The 17,981-nt window shown below is 39.5% G+C and overlaps 1 protein-coding gene across 1 annotated transcript; it reads left to right on the plus strand.

Annotated features, from left to right (window-relative positions):
* The first annotated feature begins 601 nt into the window (after positions 1-601).
* Positions 602-14,094, plus strand: LOC117435754 (nucleolar MIF4G domain-containing protein 1-like). The gene is made up of 11 exons (XM_034059167.3): positions 602-1,815; positions 2,664-2,788; positions 4,941-5,136; positions 6,268-6,591; positions 6,934-7,044; positions 8,187-8,345; positions 8,949-9,070; positions 9,225-9,357; positions 10,892-11,023; positions 12,010-12,119; positions 12,789-14,094. The coding sequence occupies exons 1-11, from the start codon at positions 820-822 to the stop codon at positions 12,964-12,966; spliced, it is 2,586 nt and encodes an 861-aa protein (XP_033915058.3). The 5' UTR covers positions 602-819; the 3' UTR covers positions 12,967-14,094.
* Positions 14,095-17,981: the final 3,887 nt, after the last annotated feature.

Raw genomic sequence — 17,981 nt, forward strand, 5'->3', positions numbered from 1 at the left:
AATACTTGTGATTTTAGAATAGATATGGCTTTGTTGAACACAATATAACATATATATGTGTCTTTTACTAAATATGATTGAGTGAATGTAATAAGATTCCCATGTATCTTTGTCTTACTACATATAATGGGCATAACTGGCTATATGCAGCATCCCATTTCACTCTCACAGTCTGCTCTTCTGCAGTTTCCATAGCAACGCTGTCAAAACTCCCTCTGCAGACCGTGACGTCAGCCGCAGACTGGCTGCAGCCGGCGAACAAGTATTGTGAAAGCAGCCAGAGCCTCACAGCGCCTTATCTTCTCACAAAAGCACTACCTTTTTCTGCCAAGTCCATTCTGAGACGCCCGACTCTACCATGACGTCAAAAAAACATAGCCTAAACGGTTCAACTCATTATCCCAGGATATGACGATAAAGTTCTGTGCGGGCATAGGTGAGCACGCTATCAGACGTGACGAGTGTGGCATAAAACAAAGCACAAGTCAGTTTTGCTAAAATGATGAACAGTTATGTAAAAAAGTAATGTCGTGTGAGTGATCCTATCAGCACTAAGAAGTGGCGGAAGTAGGCGTGCTTTTGATCAGTTGTTCCGGTAAATGTTTCAATGATGGCGGCGCCCATGTAGGAGCATGGTTTTATACTCAGTTAAAGTATAAATAAGCTTAAGTTTTGTGTTTACCGAGATATTTTACGGAATGTTGACAGTAATCGTTTACTTAACATAGCACGTGGTTTAAAAGCTGCTCTATTAAGTGCTGTTTGGATTTGAAAGATTATCTTTGAATTTGTTTTACTTTGCACTTGCCTGGACGTAAAATGAAGAGGAAGCCTCAAGGCAAGCGCAGAGTAAAAAGAGATTTCAGCAAACTGCAAAAGTGTAAGTTATCCGTTGAGCAGTTTTTACAAAAGGAAGATAACTCCACGGAGACCGGGGAAGGGGAGGGTGGTTGCCATGGGAGCACGCTGTTCAGTGTTAAGAGGAAACGTAGGAAGGAATTAAGGAAAGAAAAAAGAAAAAACAAGAAGGCTAAAATGAAAGAGTATTATGAGGGGAAGCTTTTCAAAGCAAGCCCCGGCGTTACTGTTACAATGGTACAAAATAACAAAAAGCCAACGAAACCAAATGAAGAAGCAGCCGAATCTTCTGAGCCACAAGAAAACACTGCTGATCCAAAACAGAAGAAACAAAAAACACACCATGCAACAGGGGGAAGCAAACAAACACTAAATTCACAGCAAGGATCAAAGAAAATAAGCAGCAGTACCGCCGGCGATTCGCGGCAGGGGTCAGTGAAAATAACTAGCAGCAACACTGCGCAGGAAGCAGCGTTCAAGAAACTAAGCAAGCAGCAACAAGTGAGGAAACGGGCGCTGCTGGAAGCTAATGTTGAAGAAGAGAAAGAAATCAAAAGGTTAGAGAAATACTTGGGGATGAACAAACGTAAGAATAAAACCACCCTGCCCCAGTCTTTCACTGCGGATGGACTGGATTATATTTTGGGCATTCTCGAACCCGGAGCCTCCGCGTCGGGGCTGTACGAGAGCGACGAGGATATGGACATGACCAAGGAGAGGCTGGAACAGCTCGGCGGGAGTGAATCTGAGTTGTCTGAAGATTCTCAACAGGAGGAGGGATCGTCAGACGAGGATGAGCAGGACAGCGGTGAATATGTTGAAGAGATGGAGGTCATTGAAGAGGAGGAATGTGATGAAGTACTGGACCAGGATGGTGGAAATGAGGAGGATACAGTTATTGAGGGAGGAGAGGCAGAGAATACAGTAGAGGAGCCTGGAGGCAATACAAACGAAAAGGTACGGCTGTGTGCCTCTGATTCTGGAGTGAGTCGATGCTTTGCAAGTGTACACTGAATACAGGGGCATTAGAAATCAATATGCTGCTCTGAAATCAAACTGTTCTGCAGCTGTGGAATAAATTCATCCTAACCCAAATATAAGAGTCCACCCATCCTCCAAAAAAGTTGTGTGTGTTGTGCTTTTTCACATTTGATATTGATGGTGCAAACTTTTCCTTAGATACAGTACACATTAACTAGGCATCTGCTACAGGTCAATGTATATGGCCCATGGTCAATATTCATTGAATCATGTTGCTCATCATCATTGAGTCAGTTTTAAAATCTGATCTTTTAAACAATATCTTTTTTTATTTTTATTGGCCTTTTACTGGCAGTCCGCTCAGGGCTCTTTTTAGTTTGTTTTATTTTTGTAACGCGCTCTGAGATCCCTGTACATAAACAAAATGGGAATGCTATGGTGTACCATCTCCATGATCCACCTGCCCATTTACAATACATTGCTATGTGATGAGTTCAACAGTGGAATACTAACAACAAGCACCTTGTGCAACAGAATGAAAGTATGAACATGCTTAAAAGATTGTTCAAATTGTATCTCGTTTCTTTTAAGTGCACTACTGTAGCGGTTGAATGATGTATCTTGCCTCATGCTGTAAGTATGTGTTGGGTGCACGGCTTCTGAAGTGCAAGCACCCTCAAGTTGGAACAGCTAAAGAGGATTGACTAGTTGCTCCACCTAGTGGTAGCAACACACTGTTTGATACCCAATAGGTAATGTACAGTGCAGCACTTGCACAAACTGAAGTGTAACATATTAGTTGTGCTCCTGTGTGTTTTGTGAAGGGCTCGGAAGAAGGCAGCACTAAATACATCCCACCTCACCAGAGGGAGTCTGCAGAGACTGACGATGCCAAGAGGAGACAGGAGCTGGAGAGACTAGGAAGGAATGTGAAAGGACTCCTAAACAGGTAATGCTTATGGGTTTCTTTTGTTTGCTTTTCCAGTTGTGATGAAACATGACTAGGGCTGAAACAAAGGGCGCATTTTGACCTTCAAAGGTTCGGAACACATTACCGAAGGAAGGTTCGAACCTTCGATGGTACTCATTTGCATAATTTACTGGTGACATCACCATAGCTACTTTAAATATTTGATTGAAAATCCTGTTTTGCAGGTAATTCATATAAATGGAATAAAACATTCACATGTAGTTCAAATATTGTTTATGTAGATGTAATTGATGCTGCTTGCTATATATACAGTAAGCTTGCATTGCAGCAGCATCTTATTGCAGCCAATTAAAAGCACTGCAGCGGACTTATTTTTTTATTATTTTTTGTTTATTTAGCAGACACCTTTATCCAAGGCGACTTACAGAGACTAGGGCGTGTGAACTATGCATCAGCTGCAGAGTCACTTACAACTACGTCTCACCCGAAAGACAGAGCACAAGGAGGTTAAGTGACTTGCTCAGGGTCACACAATGAGTCAGTGGCTGAGGTGGGATTTGAACCGGGGACCTCCTGGTTACAAGCCCTTTTCTTTAACCACTGGACCACACGGCCTCCTTAGTACTACTAAAAATAATAATAATAATATGAATTAACGCTTGCCAAGTGATCCCAGAGATTGGTTGTGCCTCGATGATACATCAACAGTCGCTTGCACAGTTTGCATTTGACTTTTTTTTTTTTGGTCGTCTGGGCATTTAACTGAAAAACTCCAAAACAGCAGAGGGGTTTCAAGACATTTCTTTCAATACAACTGACGCTATACAATCCTTTGCTGTCGAGATGGCAAATGAAGAAATTAAAGTTCTGCCTCTGGATAACACAAGCTGGAGGGGGGAGGGGCGGACGGTTCTCAGTGCTCGAAATTAAAATTATCTGTGTTTGCATATATTTTGTATGTTTCAAACATATTCTACCTTACCGTTGTAACCAGGAGATACCCGGTTCAAAACTCGGCTCACTCACTGTTTGACCATTGAGCAAGTCACTTAACCTCCTTGTGCTCCAAGACATTGTTGTAGTGACTCTGCAGCTGATGCATAGTTCACACACCCTAGTATCTGTAAATCACCTTGGATAAAGGTGTCTGCTAAATAAACAAATAATAGCACTTCTCTTACACTGTCTTGTACACTAAGTATTAAGTATCTATTTTACTGAAGCACTACAACCGCTGTAGGTAACCCCCCCCCCCCCCCCCCCCCCCATGCTTTGGCATACTATACCCTGCTCCATACATGTCAGCGGCGCCATATAGAATTGCTACATATAATGATTTGGTAGTGGATTTTAATACAACAACTTTTGTCTAAGTAATGTGCATTATACAAATCAAAAGATCGAATTTTGCATGCAAGGACATTTTACTGTGTGATTAATTATACTATTCACACCTTTTCTCTGTTAAGAGAAAAAAAAACCTTGAAGGTTTACACCTACCTCCAAATTCCTGGCTAGCGATAATCTTCGACCCTTCGAACACAGCCCTAAACGTGACCATCTTCTGCACGTGTTTTTGCTAATAATCTGGATGGCCTGTCTGTACAGTACAAGACAGTGATTTCATGAGATGTTTTTGTTTGTAGCATTACACCTGTACCACTGGAGACTCAACAGCTTCACAAGCTGCATTGAGGCTTGCAAGTCATGTGTCTCAAACTCTCTGTTCTGTCTTATAGCATCACACATTATAATTTCAATGTACTGTATATAATGCGACAAACCAAAAAAATATCCTGAAATTATTGGCTCACTCTAGATATTACTATTTAAGCTATTGTCATCCTTCATGGCTGCTTTTACAGCATGGTTGCAGCAACAATAAATATATACAGAAATCTGGGTTTTAGGTTTTCCATATTTAGCATTGCCTCAATCCACACTCGCACAAATAACTGCCTTGACGTGAAATTCTGTACAGATCTCTGTATAAAGCCATAATGCACAGTACAGTAGCTATGTTGACGGATAGCGGAATGTGGTCTGTACAGTAAACTCTGCTACTTATTCAGTGTGAACTTACAGAGAGAGAGAATGATCAAGATCAAGATCAGGGTCCAGGCAGTGGAAACGATGCTTAAAGTATTTTATTTTGTTTATCTGTCTGTAGACTAACGGAGCACAACATGGCATCTATAAGCAGCCAGTTGGAGGAGCTGTACATGAGCCGCAGTCGAAAGGACATGAATGATACTGTGACAGACATCCTGCTGGCGGCCTGTGTCACTCCTGCCCTAATGCCAGACCGCTTGCTGCTGGAGCATGTCCTGTTGGTCAGCATTCTCCATCACACAGTGGGACTGGAGGTAATGACATCCGATCTTCAGGAGAAGATACTGCTGTCTGAAAAATGGATCCTGTTTGTAGATGTCCTGTTCACATGATCCCAGAGTCAGTAACAATGAACTGTACAGTACATTTAAAAACAAAGTCACATTATAGAAATGAAATAGAGGGTTACCCAATCTGGGGGTATCTTTCACAGTGACAGACATAACTAAATAATTCCAGTAAATCTTAGTACTATATACTGCCATCATTTCATAGGTCTCATCTTTTCCCTCTTATGTTAAAGGTGAATTAGATTTTTTTAATGGTATTTTATTTTAAGGTATTCTATTTGAAAATGTATGGGACTCTCTTTGCAGATACTTCAATGCTACACTTCTGGTCAATAAAGGAACTAAGTTATTATTATTATTATTGTTTATTTAGCAGACGCCTTTATCCAAGGCGACTGACAGAGACTAGGGTGTGTGAACTATGCATCAGCTGCAGAGTCACTTACAACTACGTCTCACCCGAAAGACAGAGCACAAGGAGGTTGTGACTTGCTCAGGGTCACACAATGAGTCAGTGGCTGAGGTGGGATTTGAACCGGGGACCTCCTGGTTACAAGCCCTTTTTCTTTAACCACTGGACCACACAGCCTCCTATGGCGTTGGTCTAGTGACGTTGAAAACACATCAGTCATAGGAAAAGCAGTGATTGGTACTCAAAAGCAAGCCAGTGTAATTAGCTTGTGGGAGTTCTTTTAAAGAAAATAAGTGGCATATATTTATCATGTTCATTTTCAGTGTGAATAGGAAGCGTGTTAAAAGAATAAACCTAAACTCCCAAAAGCAACTGTCCTGTTTCGGATGCATTCCTTCAACGGGACTTTTATACATAATTCATATCTCAATTTTATTTACTCTTTCCTTCTTAAATCTGTTTCAACAATGTTAGCTGCCTATTAAAAAATATAAAGCGCTTTACCTCTGGGACTGGTTTGCACAGTGTATACACTTGGTTTATTCTAACTCATGGGTCGTTTGTGTTTTACCTCCCAAGGATGTGACCGCTCAAATGAAAAGACTGTCCTCTATCTGTGTGGTATGGCTTTGTTTCTTTTGTATTTTTTATCCATTATTACTGTGCCGCTTGTATTTTTACAGGTTGGTGCCCACTTTCTGGAAAAAGTGGTTCGTAAGTTTGAAGAACATTACCAGGTTGGCAGTGAAGGTAAAGAGTGTGACAACCTCATTGCCATAATCGCACACCTGTACAACTTCCACGTGGTGCACTCTCTGCTCATCTTTGATATTCTGAAGAAGCTCGCAAAGGCTTTTATGGAAAAGGACATCGAGCTGATTCTGTTTTTACTGAAAAACGTTGGATTTTTATTAAGAAAAGATGATGCAGTGTCACTGAAGGAGCTGATCTCTGAAGCACAGAGCAAGGCCAACGCTATGGGAACAAAGCTCCAAGATCAGACCAGGGTATGACCTCACCTGTGAATGAAATTTGCATGCAGAATCCCACGTGTTTATTAAAGAGGGATCAAGGGGGATTGGAAAGTAATATGGTGCTGAGTGCTTGTAAAATGCAAAAAAAAACAAAAAAACAGACATTATGTTTGTACATCCCTGATCTAAAAAAACACATACCATCCTACTGAAATGTACACCTTTTAGTCAGACACAATATATAGTTTTGTCTTGCGTATGCTTAAATGTACAATGTATATATTTATTCATTGGACAGTATATTAATTAGTAGCATTTAGTTGTATCTTATTTTATTAAATAATTCTTGCAGTGTTAACTTTGAACTCCTTACAGATGCGGTTCATGTTGGAGACCATGCTTGCACTCAAGAACAACGACATGAGAAAAATCCCAGGCTACGATCCGGAGCCAGTGGATAGACTGAGGAAACTACAGCGGACACTGGTAACTACGCTCAGTCAGTACTCCTCCCCCATTTTAATTTAGGCATAGAAACAGAATGCTCCATATGCACCACGTTTGATCATTTGGCAGATTAGCAAAAACCTATTTCGGATTTGTAAAGCACCAATCCTGTCCACCATCTGAAAGCGCTGTTCGAAACTGTGAGTACTGTATTCTACCCCCTGAGCTTTTCCTTGGTAAAAGCACAGCAGTGTGGTGTGCAGGGTGAGTCATACAGTCAGGGGAGGGCAGGTTCATGTCCTGGCTGTGTGACGTCGGCGGTCTTCACTGGCGATTCCGGAGGGGAGCGTTCCATTGGCTCTGGCACTCCTGCGAGTTAGGGATGCAGAACCGGCACGTACTGTTTCTACTCATGGTGCTACAGCGCACCCTACTGGCCAGGTGCCCAGTAAGCTCAGGTGGACACCTGCAGGGCAGGCCTTTGTCCTCCAGAGGCTGGTAGCTCGCTAACATCCTCTCTCAAATTCCTGGGTGTAGAAGAGGAATCTGGCTTGGTTGTGGGATCAGAGGACACCCACTGAACCTTCAGTTCTCCTGCGCTGTGTGGGACTTGCTGTGGTGAGGGGACATAATTAGACACTCTAAATTGGGGAGAAAAATGTAGGGTTATATGATTGGGCACTCTAAATATAAAAAAAAGAACTGATAACACTAAATGCTAGAACAGTCCCCAGACAGGAAACTTAAATAAAGTTAACTATTCTACCAACAGAAGAAAGGTTAGGTTAAATAAAGCCCTATATCATGTTGCAACTTTGTTTTACAGTAGCATTGTTTTATAGCATTAAAAAAAACAACTTTGCAATCCACTAAGAAGATAAATCAGCATCCAATCATTTGTTGGGATGAACAGATTTAAAGAATAATACCAGCAGAGGGCATTACACCACAACATTTCCCTCCAGATAGATAACATTTGTGGATCCTCGGATGATGTCCTTGAAGGATTTTGTTAAAGTTTTGAGAAACAAGATCCAAGTAAACAGCTTGCACTCTCTGAGAGGGATCTTGTTCAAGCCTTTTACTTCCCAGTGGGATTTCTGGCTGCTATCGAGTAGGCATGAAACTTCACGAGGGTTCAATGTAAAGTGAAAAGAGCTCAGGCTATGCTTGTTCTTCAGATCCATAGCAGTGCCAGTGGCAGCGATGTCTGTCTGCGGGTCTCTCTGGAGAACCTGCTGGCTGCAGACCAGGTGGGGCGCTGGTGGATTGTCGGGTCCTCCTGGAGCGGAGCGCCAATGATTGGCAGCAGCACACAACAGAAGCAGCCTACAGGCCAGGTAAGTTCGCTAATACTGAATCTGTCTTCTATTGCATCGTGCTTCTCGATATAGGGAGTGTGGCGAGAGGATAGTTGTGTGTACCCTGGTATGAGCCAAAACTGCTGCTTGCCATGCCAGCATTGTGTGTGTGTGTGTGTGTGTGTGTTTCAAACTGCAAAATAAAATAAAATAATAAAATAAAAAAACCTTTTGCACTATTCTGCGTCATTACGTTTTCAATGCATTTTTTAAAATTAATTGCAGTACATTTGGTCAATTCATATGATTTTTGTAGGTTATTAAGATGACAAACATTTTTTTGTTTTGTTTCCACGTGCAGAAGTTGCATTAATCATACCGTACAGAGTCTTTGCTAAATAAGGTTGATAGATGAAATGGTAGCTGTATCAGTTCAGAGATGATAGACAAAGAGAAGAAGATGTGATACCTTTTATTGGACTAACTAAATAATAATTAATCACAAGCTTTCAAGACCTCAAAGGTCTCCTAAGGTAAAATGGCAGATCCAGTGGTTCCTTTGTGTAATTCAACGTTTTTCAAACAGATTCAAAGTTTGATGCTGGTACTCGGTAGATTTCTAAAAATCTTTCTCTTTTGAAGGTAAGCTCTAAGATTTTGGAGCTTGCTCGTAAACAGAGAATGAATACTGATATAAGAAGAAACGTTTTCTGTGTCCTGATGACCAGTGAGGATTTCCTTGATGCCTTTGAAAAACTGATCAGGTATGCCTTGCAAGAAGAAAGTAGGAGTTCACAAAACAAACCCCTCCCTGTGAGCTGTATGACTTCCTGAGAGGCAGGGCTTGTTGATTGTTTGTTTCATTTTTCATGGCTGAATTTGAACCCTTTTCTTTTTCTTTTGTCTTTATTTTTGCAGGCTTGGTCTGAAGGATCAACAAGAGAGAGATATTGTGCATGTTCTCATGGACTGCTGTCTGCAAGAGAAGGGCTTTAACCCTTTCTATGCTGTCTTGGGGGAGAGGTTTTGTGAATATGACAGGCGATTTCAGGTAGTCCGCTATATCCCTATAATGGCACATGTAACATATGCAAATATATAGATAAAAGTGAATATTCAGATATAAGAAACCCATCATGCAAAACTAGTAACCATGTTTATGGTATATTTTGCCAAAAAATGTAACAAAATAATATCAGAGACAGGTACAGTATTATATAAAAGAATACAGAATCACTTATCAAACATAAAAAATAAAGTAAAAGAACCAATAGTTAAACACTTTACAAAAAATGAACATAACATGAATGCCCTACAATTTGTAGCTTTAGAAGAAATACAATTAGATAATGTACAATACAGAAGAATAAAGGAAAATAAATTGATAAACTGACTCAATGCCATGATGCCTGGAGGTTTACATAGAAAGGAATAGTAGATCGTTACATCATTAACTAAGTAGTAAATGACATCACAAACACATTAATAGATTTAAATAGAAATAAGTGTGAGATTACCAAGGCATCTAAAAGCCTATAAGTACCTCCGCTTCCCCTTGACAAAGGTATATTAAACATATATCAATTACTGGTATTTAGCTGTGTGTGTTGATCCTGATGATCCAGTTTCTTAAACACACTGTACAGCCGTCCAATACATTGGCAAAAACAAAAATAACTAAATAAATCCTATGTTTTCTTCTGAGTCTGTACTCCTCTCCTCTTAGACAAAGAGCTGCAACATCGCAGGTCTTTTATACCCCGCCTGTAATTGCTTAACCATCCATTTCATTTGATTCCCTTCACCTGGATACCTTGTGAAAGGGTTAACCCCAGGTGATGCTCTGATTTCTGCAGACCGATGACCTTTAGTGGTCAGCAAACTGCTACTGCAGTCTATTTTACCCATTTGTTTTCTACAAGTCCTGTATAGGGGAATAATGCTTTACTCTGCCATAAGCTAACATACTTCCCTTCAGTTACTTTGCCACTATATATATATATATATATATATATATATATATATATATATATATATATATATATATATATATATCTATATATCTATATATCTATATCTATATATATATATATATATATATATATATATATATATATATATATATATATATATATATATATATAAAAATGTAATTCCTTTCAGAAAGTTCTTTACAGTACAATATCTGGCCACCAGGTGGTACTGTGTGCTAGCTGCAGTCCTTAAATGACATTTAGTTGATCTAAACTGGTGGATATCAATAATCAAAATAGGGCCATTTGAATAAGAAAGTTTTGAAAATCAAACATCCAACAGTGTTTGTGTATTTATTTTAGAAAATGGGTAAACTGACAGGGAGGGTCCTGCTTATTTAGTTCCACTGCTTTAGATTAATGAGTAGATGCTATGAATGAAAATATATATATATAGATAGATAGATAGATAGATAGATATAGATATAGATATAGATATATATATATATATATATATATATATATATATATATATATATATATATATATGCGCAAATATTGTTCCTCGCGTAAGCTGGCTCTCCTCATTTTAATTATTTCTTTAATTATTAGATGACTTTTCAGTTCAGCATGTGGGACAAATTCCGTGATCTGGCAAACCTGTCCAGCACCTCCTTCAGCAACCTGGTTCATCTCCTGGTGCATCTGCTAAAGAAGAAGTCTCTTTCACTCTCCGTCTTGAAGGTCCGTCATCCTCTATCAGGTTCTAAACGGGCTCGCATTTTCAACTGTACACTGAAATACACGCAGTGAGTTCAGACAGCAGACTTGATTTCAAGATCTTTATATAGATCTGCTAAGAAGTAACCTCGACCTTATTAATTGGTGTTGGAGGAATGAATTCTTGTAATGTAGGAGGCTGTGTGGTCCAGTGGTTAAAGAAAGGGGCTTGTAACCACTGACTCACTGTGTGACCCTGAGCAAGTCACTTAACCTCCTTGTGCTCTGTCTTTTGGGTGACACGTTGTTGTAAGTGACTCTGCAGCTGATGCATAGTTCACACACCCTAGCCTTGGATAAATAAACAAATACAGTAGTAATAATGTACTGTAAGTGCAGTTTTAGGTCTCCTGTGCAACACTGTACAGTAGAATCTATCATATCCGATCCTGTAAGATACGATACCCTCTACAGCGTTCTCACCAGGCCTTTTCAGCCAGATGAGCCACCCAGCTAAGTGGCTGTCACCGCCCGTTTTGCAGATGCTACTGTGCCTTTTACAATAAGGATTGATTGCGCTGCTAGCAGACTAAATCACTTGTGCGCCTTGCTGGGTGAAAAAGTCTTGGAACCACAGGACTGCTGTGTTACGTCTTGACACTACATTTAACCAATCAGAGAGTGGAAGGGGTGGGTTTTCCAGCCTCTCAAAGTGCTTAAAACAGAACGGTAAAATGACTGCTACTGCTAATGACTGGAGTTCCTGGGTGTAAAAGAGGAAGCTGGCTTGGTCATGGGATTGGAGCTGTGTAGGGAATTGATGCGGTGAGGGGAAAATAATTATTGGATAGTTAAAATTGGGGAGAACATTTTTAGAAACAAAAAAAGAATAAGACTTATTTTGGAGTTGCATTCAGTAAGGCTAATTTAACATTGTTCTGTTCAAATAAATAAATACATCTTATTTTAACGTGTGTTTTGTTTTTGTTATTTTTTTTTATTTAAACCAGGTTATCGAGTTCAGTGAACTGGATAAGCCTAAAGTCCGGTTCCTGCGCCAACTGCTGAGTAAACTTCTATGTGAAACGGAACCAGAGGAGCTGAAAGACATTTTTGGGAGGTAATCAACATCTTTTTACACTTCAGTGTAACATGTGACTGTATCTCTCCTACTTTAGCAATGTATTAACCCTTTAACATTAAACTGTGGCTGAGCCCTTTTGAGTAAAGAGATCGCTATCGATTGAAACCTTTTAAATTAGAATGAAACACTTTTGTACATTATTCATAAAGCAAACAGACTTATGTAAATGCATTAAGTTTATAAACTATATGTGGGTCCTGGTATCTTTAACTTTTTTCCCAGCAAAACTGATGCAGTTGTAGCTGATGAGTTCCTGCCTGTTTAGAAACCAATCTTTTAAAAAGGTGCCCTGAGAAACTGGAGCTTTCTTTAATTGCGCACACAGCCATGAGCAGTGCAGGAATGGTGGCTGATAGTTTTCTGAATCTTATGTCCTAGCGATCCTAGCATACCTGTAGAAATTGTAACAGAAACACTACTTGTAGTAGTTTTCGCTTCTCATTTTAAAGGCAAGTAAGAGAACTGCATTGTTGGCAGGACATTCCTTCTACATCCTGGTAAAGACTGCATTTTAGAGTTCCACAGATGCTTTTGTTTTAAACGCTAATTTTGGTTTGTATGGGGAGGAAGGGGGTTAAGAGTACAAAGGGGGTGTTATTATTGAAATCCCCAATAACTGAGAAGCACGTTTTCCACTCTGTGCAGGATTTCAGGAATTCCAAAGCTCGGAATGCTGCGGGAAGGCTTGAAGCTTTTCATCACTCACTTTTTACTGAAGAATGCTTTGAGCCTGGGAACAGCTGAGCAAGCAATCCTGCTGAAAGAAAGGGCTGGCGTGGCAGAGCAGGGCTTGCAAGTGAAGGATGCAAAGCTGAAACTGTAAGGAGGAGGAATCTTAAACACACCAAGAATGTGTCGACAACATTCAGGAAAATACTAAGCAACAATGTTGCTTTCATTGGTAAAATAAGGCACTGCCTGTTTAAATGGTACAACTGGCCCAACCACCAGGTGGTGTACTGTACATGGATTTACAGTCATTTATATAAAAATAATGTTTTGGTTTTTATCCCTTGTCTTTCATATTCTTTTTGATTCATTAAAAAATGTGGTTACTGCTATAATGCTCCAAAACATGTAAAGTAGTGTGCACATGTATTAGAACACGCCATCATCGCTTCTGTTTTGATTTGTTGTGATTATTAAATCTAACCACTGGAACTGAAAATCTTGGGAAAATTGTCAAAATAGGCAAATTAGTGATTGTCTAGTTTAATTGGTGACTTTAATAGACCACACATGCAATTAATTTTAAATAGTAAGAAAAAAGGAACACAGCCACAAATGGTAAAATGCATGAGACTTTTTAGAAGTTGATTAAGATGCCTAATTAAAGCACAAAGTTGTCTAGCGTTATAAAGGATAAGTGACAAATCTTGAGGTGTTCTAGTAAATTTGCAATATACTGTGTGTGTATGTATGTATGTGTATGTGTATATATATATATATATATATATATATATATATATATAATTGGCGTGTGTGTGTATATAATTATTTGTTTCCCCTTTGTCTTCCATGTTTGTTTCAATTGATTTTAAAATGTGGTTAGGACTGTACAGGAATGTGTACCCCCCCCCCCCCGTCCATACCGCACACACATTAGCCGTCCTAGCACAACAGCGTACACAAATTTAGGGACCTCATTGTGGAAGAGCTCAGGCTTGTGGCTGGGCAATGAAGAAGTGCTTGTCTGAATCTGATGAAACTATACAAGTTATTTAATTAAATTAAAAACAGTCTAATACAAAATGTAATAAAACTGAAATTAAGAGACAAAAAAAATGTGGTTGTAATTGTAAATTTAGAAAAACGAAGATAAAAAGCTAGTTTGGTAAAATGGAACAATTAAGAGAGTAAAACAATTATTTATTTTTTAAATTGGAATAACGAGAACTTGTTCTGTTCACCAACTGAAAGAGATATCCGTCATTGCAGGTGTGAGTTGGTACTGTGATGAGTCACTATTTTCTTCTGTACCACAATGTCACTGAATTACATTTCCCTGAAAAGTATCATAGGGCCCTGCACCAGCCAATGATGAATCTGTAGTCCTGTAGCATGTTTCACCAAGTGCTCCAGTAACACATCAGGCAGAGGCAACCTGAAGACATTGTTGCATTCAGCAGACCTTGGGATTCAGTCCTTAATCCTGTACTAGCATGGAATTCAGCTGGTGCAGCACTTTCTGTTGCTTGTCTTCAGTAAATTCCAAGGTTTGTATTCACTAAGCACCAATTTCAGTATACAGTCAGGGAAACAAGCAGCTATTAACAGACTCCTTTGACCTGTGGATTAAGAGCTTCTCTCCCTGCTGACTGGGGTGCAATAAAAGGGTTTTTTTGTTTTTTAAATTTTTGTGTGCCTTGCTTCATTATCAGAAGATCCCGTTGTTGATAAATTTTGCTGTTTCTGGTGCCCTCGGTAGGAAAAAAGACGTCTACAAAAACATTGAACAAATGGATTACAATGAATCACAAAGCCTGTAGGGGGCAGGGCATTGCCACATTACAGCATGTTCATTCTTCTCTTAAATTTGGCCCTAATGTCCCTGTTAAAATTAGGTGTACAGTGTAAAACGTATTAAACAGGATCACTACCCAGTAGATTTGCTCATGTTCATTTTCAGTCTTTTCCTTTCACATTTAGAAATGTAAAATGACTGTGCCACAAGTGAGCAATACAATCCCCCCACCTCCCCCAAGGTGCTACAATTCTAATAATACAGCCCTTCATACCCTCTGCAAACCCTTATACTGTCTATACAATAAACACAAGAGAAGCCAAGAGCAGTGGTAAGTTATTAGTTTTATCCTAACAGTTATAAAAAGTATTATGAATAAATTAAAGGAAACCCCGCAACTCACATTAAAAAAAAAAAAAAAGTTTATTGATTAAAAAAACATTTAAAACCAAAGTGTTTCAGCTTAGCATTGCCTTCATCAGTGTACATGTTGTTGTTTTTTTTAACCAATAAAAAGTATTCTGCCCAACTGGCCAGGCACAGTTGATTTCTAGGAGACTTCAGGGTTATTATTATTATTATTATTTATTTCTTAGCAGACGCCCTTATCCAGGGCGACTTACAATTGTTACAAGATATCACATTATTTTTACATACAATTACCCATTTATACAGTTGGGTTTTTATTGAAGCAATCTAGGTAAAGTACCTTGCTCAAGGGTACAACAGCAGTGTCCCCCACTGGGGATTGAACCCACAACCCTCCGGTCAAGAGTCCAGAGCCCTAACCACTACTCCACACTGCTGCCCACTTGTCGTACCTCCATCAGTCCTACTTTTCAGGACAATAATGCAAACACATCTCCTTTTGTTTTAGCTTTAGCAGTGTAATTATATGGCTGGAACATTTGCAAACTCTTGTCCTTGCTCACATGCCTGAGAGCTCATCTTCAGAAGCTAGAAGTATTACCCTTATACAAAAAGGACAACAACTTTTAAGGGGATTTCTTGTTCCCACAGAATAATTCAATAAAATGTGCAATAATTCATAGTCACAATAATACCCTCTGCATCATTGCTAGAAATCACAGAGGACTTTGGCCCTTACTGCTAAAAGCAGTTCTTTCTGCGTTGGGTATTATTGCTTAAATAGCATGTGAAATAAAATGTATTTTATGAGGGATGGATAAACACATTTAAAAAATAAACAGGAGAAGCTAGGACTGCTATTGTTATGCAGGTCAGCAGCACTGGCTCAAGCTGATGGTCTGCTTGTGATAGAAATACTTCCAGAGGGATATGTACAGTAACTATTATTAACCATTGAATAAAACACACTGAGAGGTAACCATGTATTTTTTTGGTTTTATGAAACTGCAATACAGTTTTTTTTCAGATCTCTGCTGTACACAATTCACACAAAACTAAAAGCAATAACTTCTGCTTCCAAAGCTTTTATGAGCCCAGGCTCGTCCCTGTTCAGACGTGTTACACACATGATTTCTGAAGATAGATGTCAGTAGGTGTGTCGCCTGACAGACAATGAACAGAGCACTATCTGTCTTATCCACATCCAGGAGCCTCTTTATGAGGGTGAAGGGCTGTCAATTAAGGATAATGAAAAATCCTGAGGTTTCAATGAAAGACCTTGTCAAGACTGTGACCTTCTGCCAGTACATCTGGGGCATTTTCCTCACGCAATCTCACTGATTGATTGTAGGCAGCCATTTAACACTGTATTTATTCTTTAAAGCATGGGGGGGGTCCAATATACTCATTATTCATGCAAACTCTTACTAGGATCCCAAATCCAAAATAAACAATTTTGCTTTTGAGATTGTCCTGGAGACATAGCAAGCATCAGTAGCATATGCTAGCATACAGCACTTGGGACCACAGGATGTAGATGTTGACTTGATTTTAGAAGGTCACGTACAATAATATACAGATATAAGATATTGCTCCATCGCAAGAATTGAATGTGCCCAGTTCTTTATATATGACGGGTCAAGAACGGAGCGACTGGCTACAATATAAAAGTACCTTCGTACGGCACACAAGACCCTGTGTCTTCACCACAACATCTGCTAGTCCATCGGTTACGTTCATTTGGAGTTACATAACAAAGCAGGTACCCTTTTTTTTTTGCCAGTGCATTTAAGAAAAATATTGAAGATTATTGACACTAAATCTGTACTGATATTCAAACACAGATACTGTACACTGTAAACCCCATTTCATCACCAGCCTCTTTTTTAGCACTTTTTAAACATCATACCAGTACATTGTAGCAATGAAGTGTTGAACTATTGGTTGATTCACTTTATACAGTGCCTTGCGAAAGTATTCGTCCCCCTTGAACTTTGCAACCTTTTGCCACATTTCAGGCTTCAAACATAAAGATATGAAACTGTAATTTTTTGTGAAGAATCAACAACAAGTGGGACACAATCATGAAGTGGAACGAAATTTATTGGATATTTCAAACTTTTTTAACAAATAAAAAACTAAAAAATTGGGCGTGCAAAATTATTCAGCCCCCTTAAGTTAATACTTTGTAGCGCCACCTTTTGCTGCGATTACAGCTGTAAGTCGCTTGGGGTATGTCTCTATCAGTTTTGCACATCGAGAGACTGAAATTTTTGCCCATTCCTCCTTGCAAAACAGCTCGAGCTCAGTGAGGTTGGATGGAGAGCATTTGTGAACAGCAGTTTTCAGTTCTTTCCACAGATTCTCGATTGGATTCAGGTCTGGACTTTGACTTGGCCATTCTAACACCTGGATATGTTTATTTGTGAACCATTCCATTGTAGATTTTGCTTTATGTTTTGGATCATTGTCTTGTTGGAAGACAAATCTCCGTCCCAGTCTCAGGTCTTTTGCAGACTCCATCAGGTTTTCTTCCAGAATGGTCCTGTATTTGGCTCCATCCATCTTCCCATCAATTTTAACCATCTCCCCTGTCCCTGCTGAAGAAAAGCAGGCCCAAACCATGATGCTGCCACCACCATGTTTGACAGTGGGGATGGTGTGTTCAGGGTGATGAGCTGTGTTGCTTTTACGCCAAACATAACGTTTTGCATTGTTGCCAAAAAGTTCGATTTTGGTTTCATCTGACCAGAGCACCTTCTTCCACATGTTTGGTGTGTCTCCCAGGTGGCTTGTGGCAAACTGTAAACGACACTTTTTATGGATATCTTTAAGAAATGGCTTTCTTCTTGCCACTCTTCCATAAAGGCCAGATTTGTGCAGTATACGACTGATTGTTGTCCTATGGACAGAGTCTCCCACCTCAGCTGTAGATCTCTGCAGTTCATCCAGAGTGATCATGGGCCTCTTGGCTGCATCTCTGATCAGTCTTCTCCTTGTATGAG

The sequence above is a fragment of the Acipenser ruthenus genome, chromosome 3 (assembly GCF_902713425.1).
Source record: "Acipenser ruthenus chromosome 3, fAciRut3.2 maternal haplotype, whole genome shotgun sequence".
NCBI lineage: Eukaryota > Metazoa > Chordata > Actinopteri > Acipenseriformes > Acipenseridae > Acipenser > Acipenser ruthenus.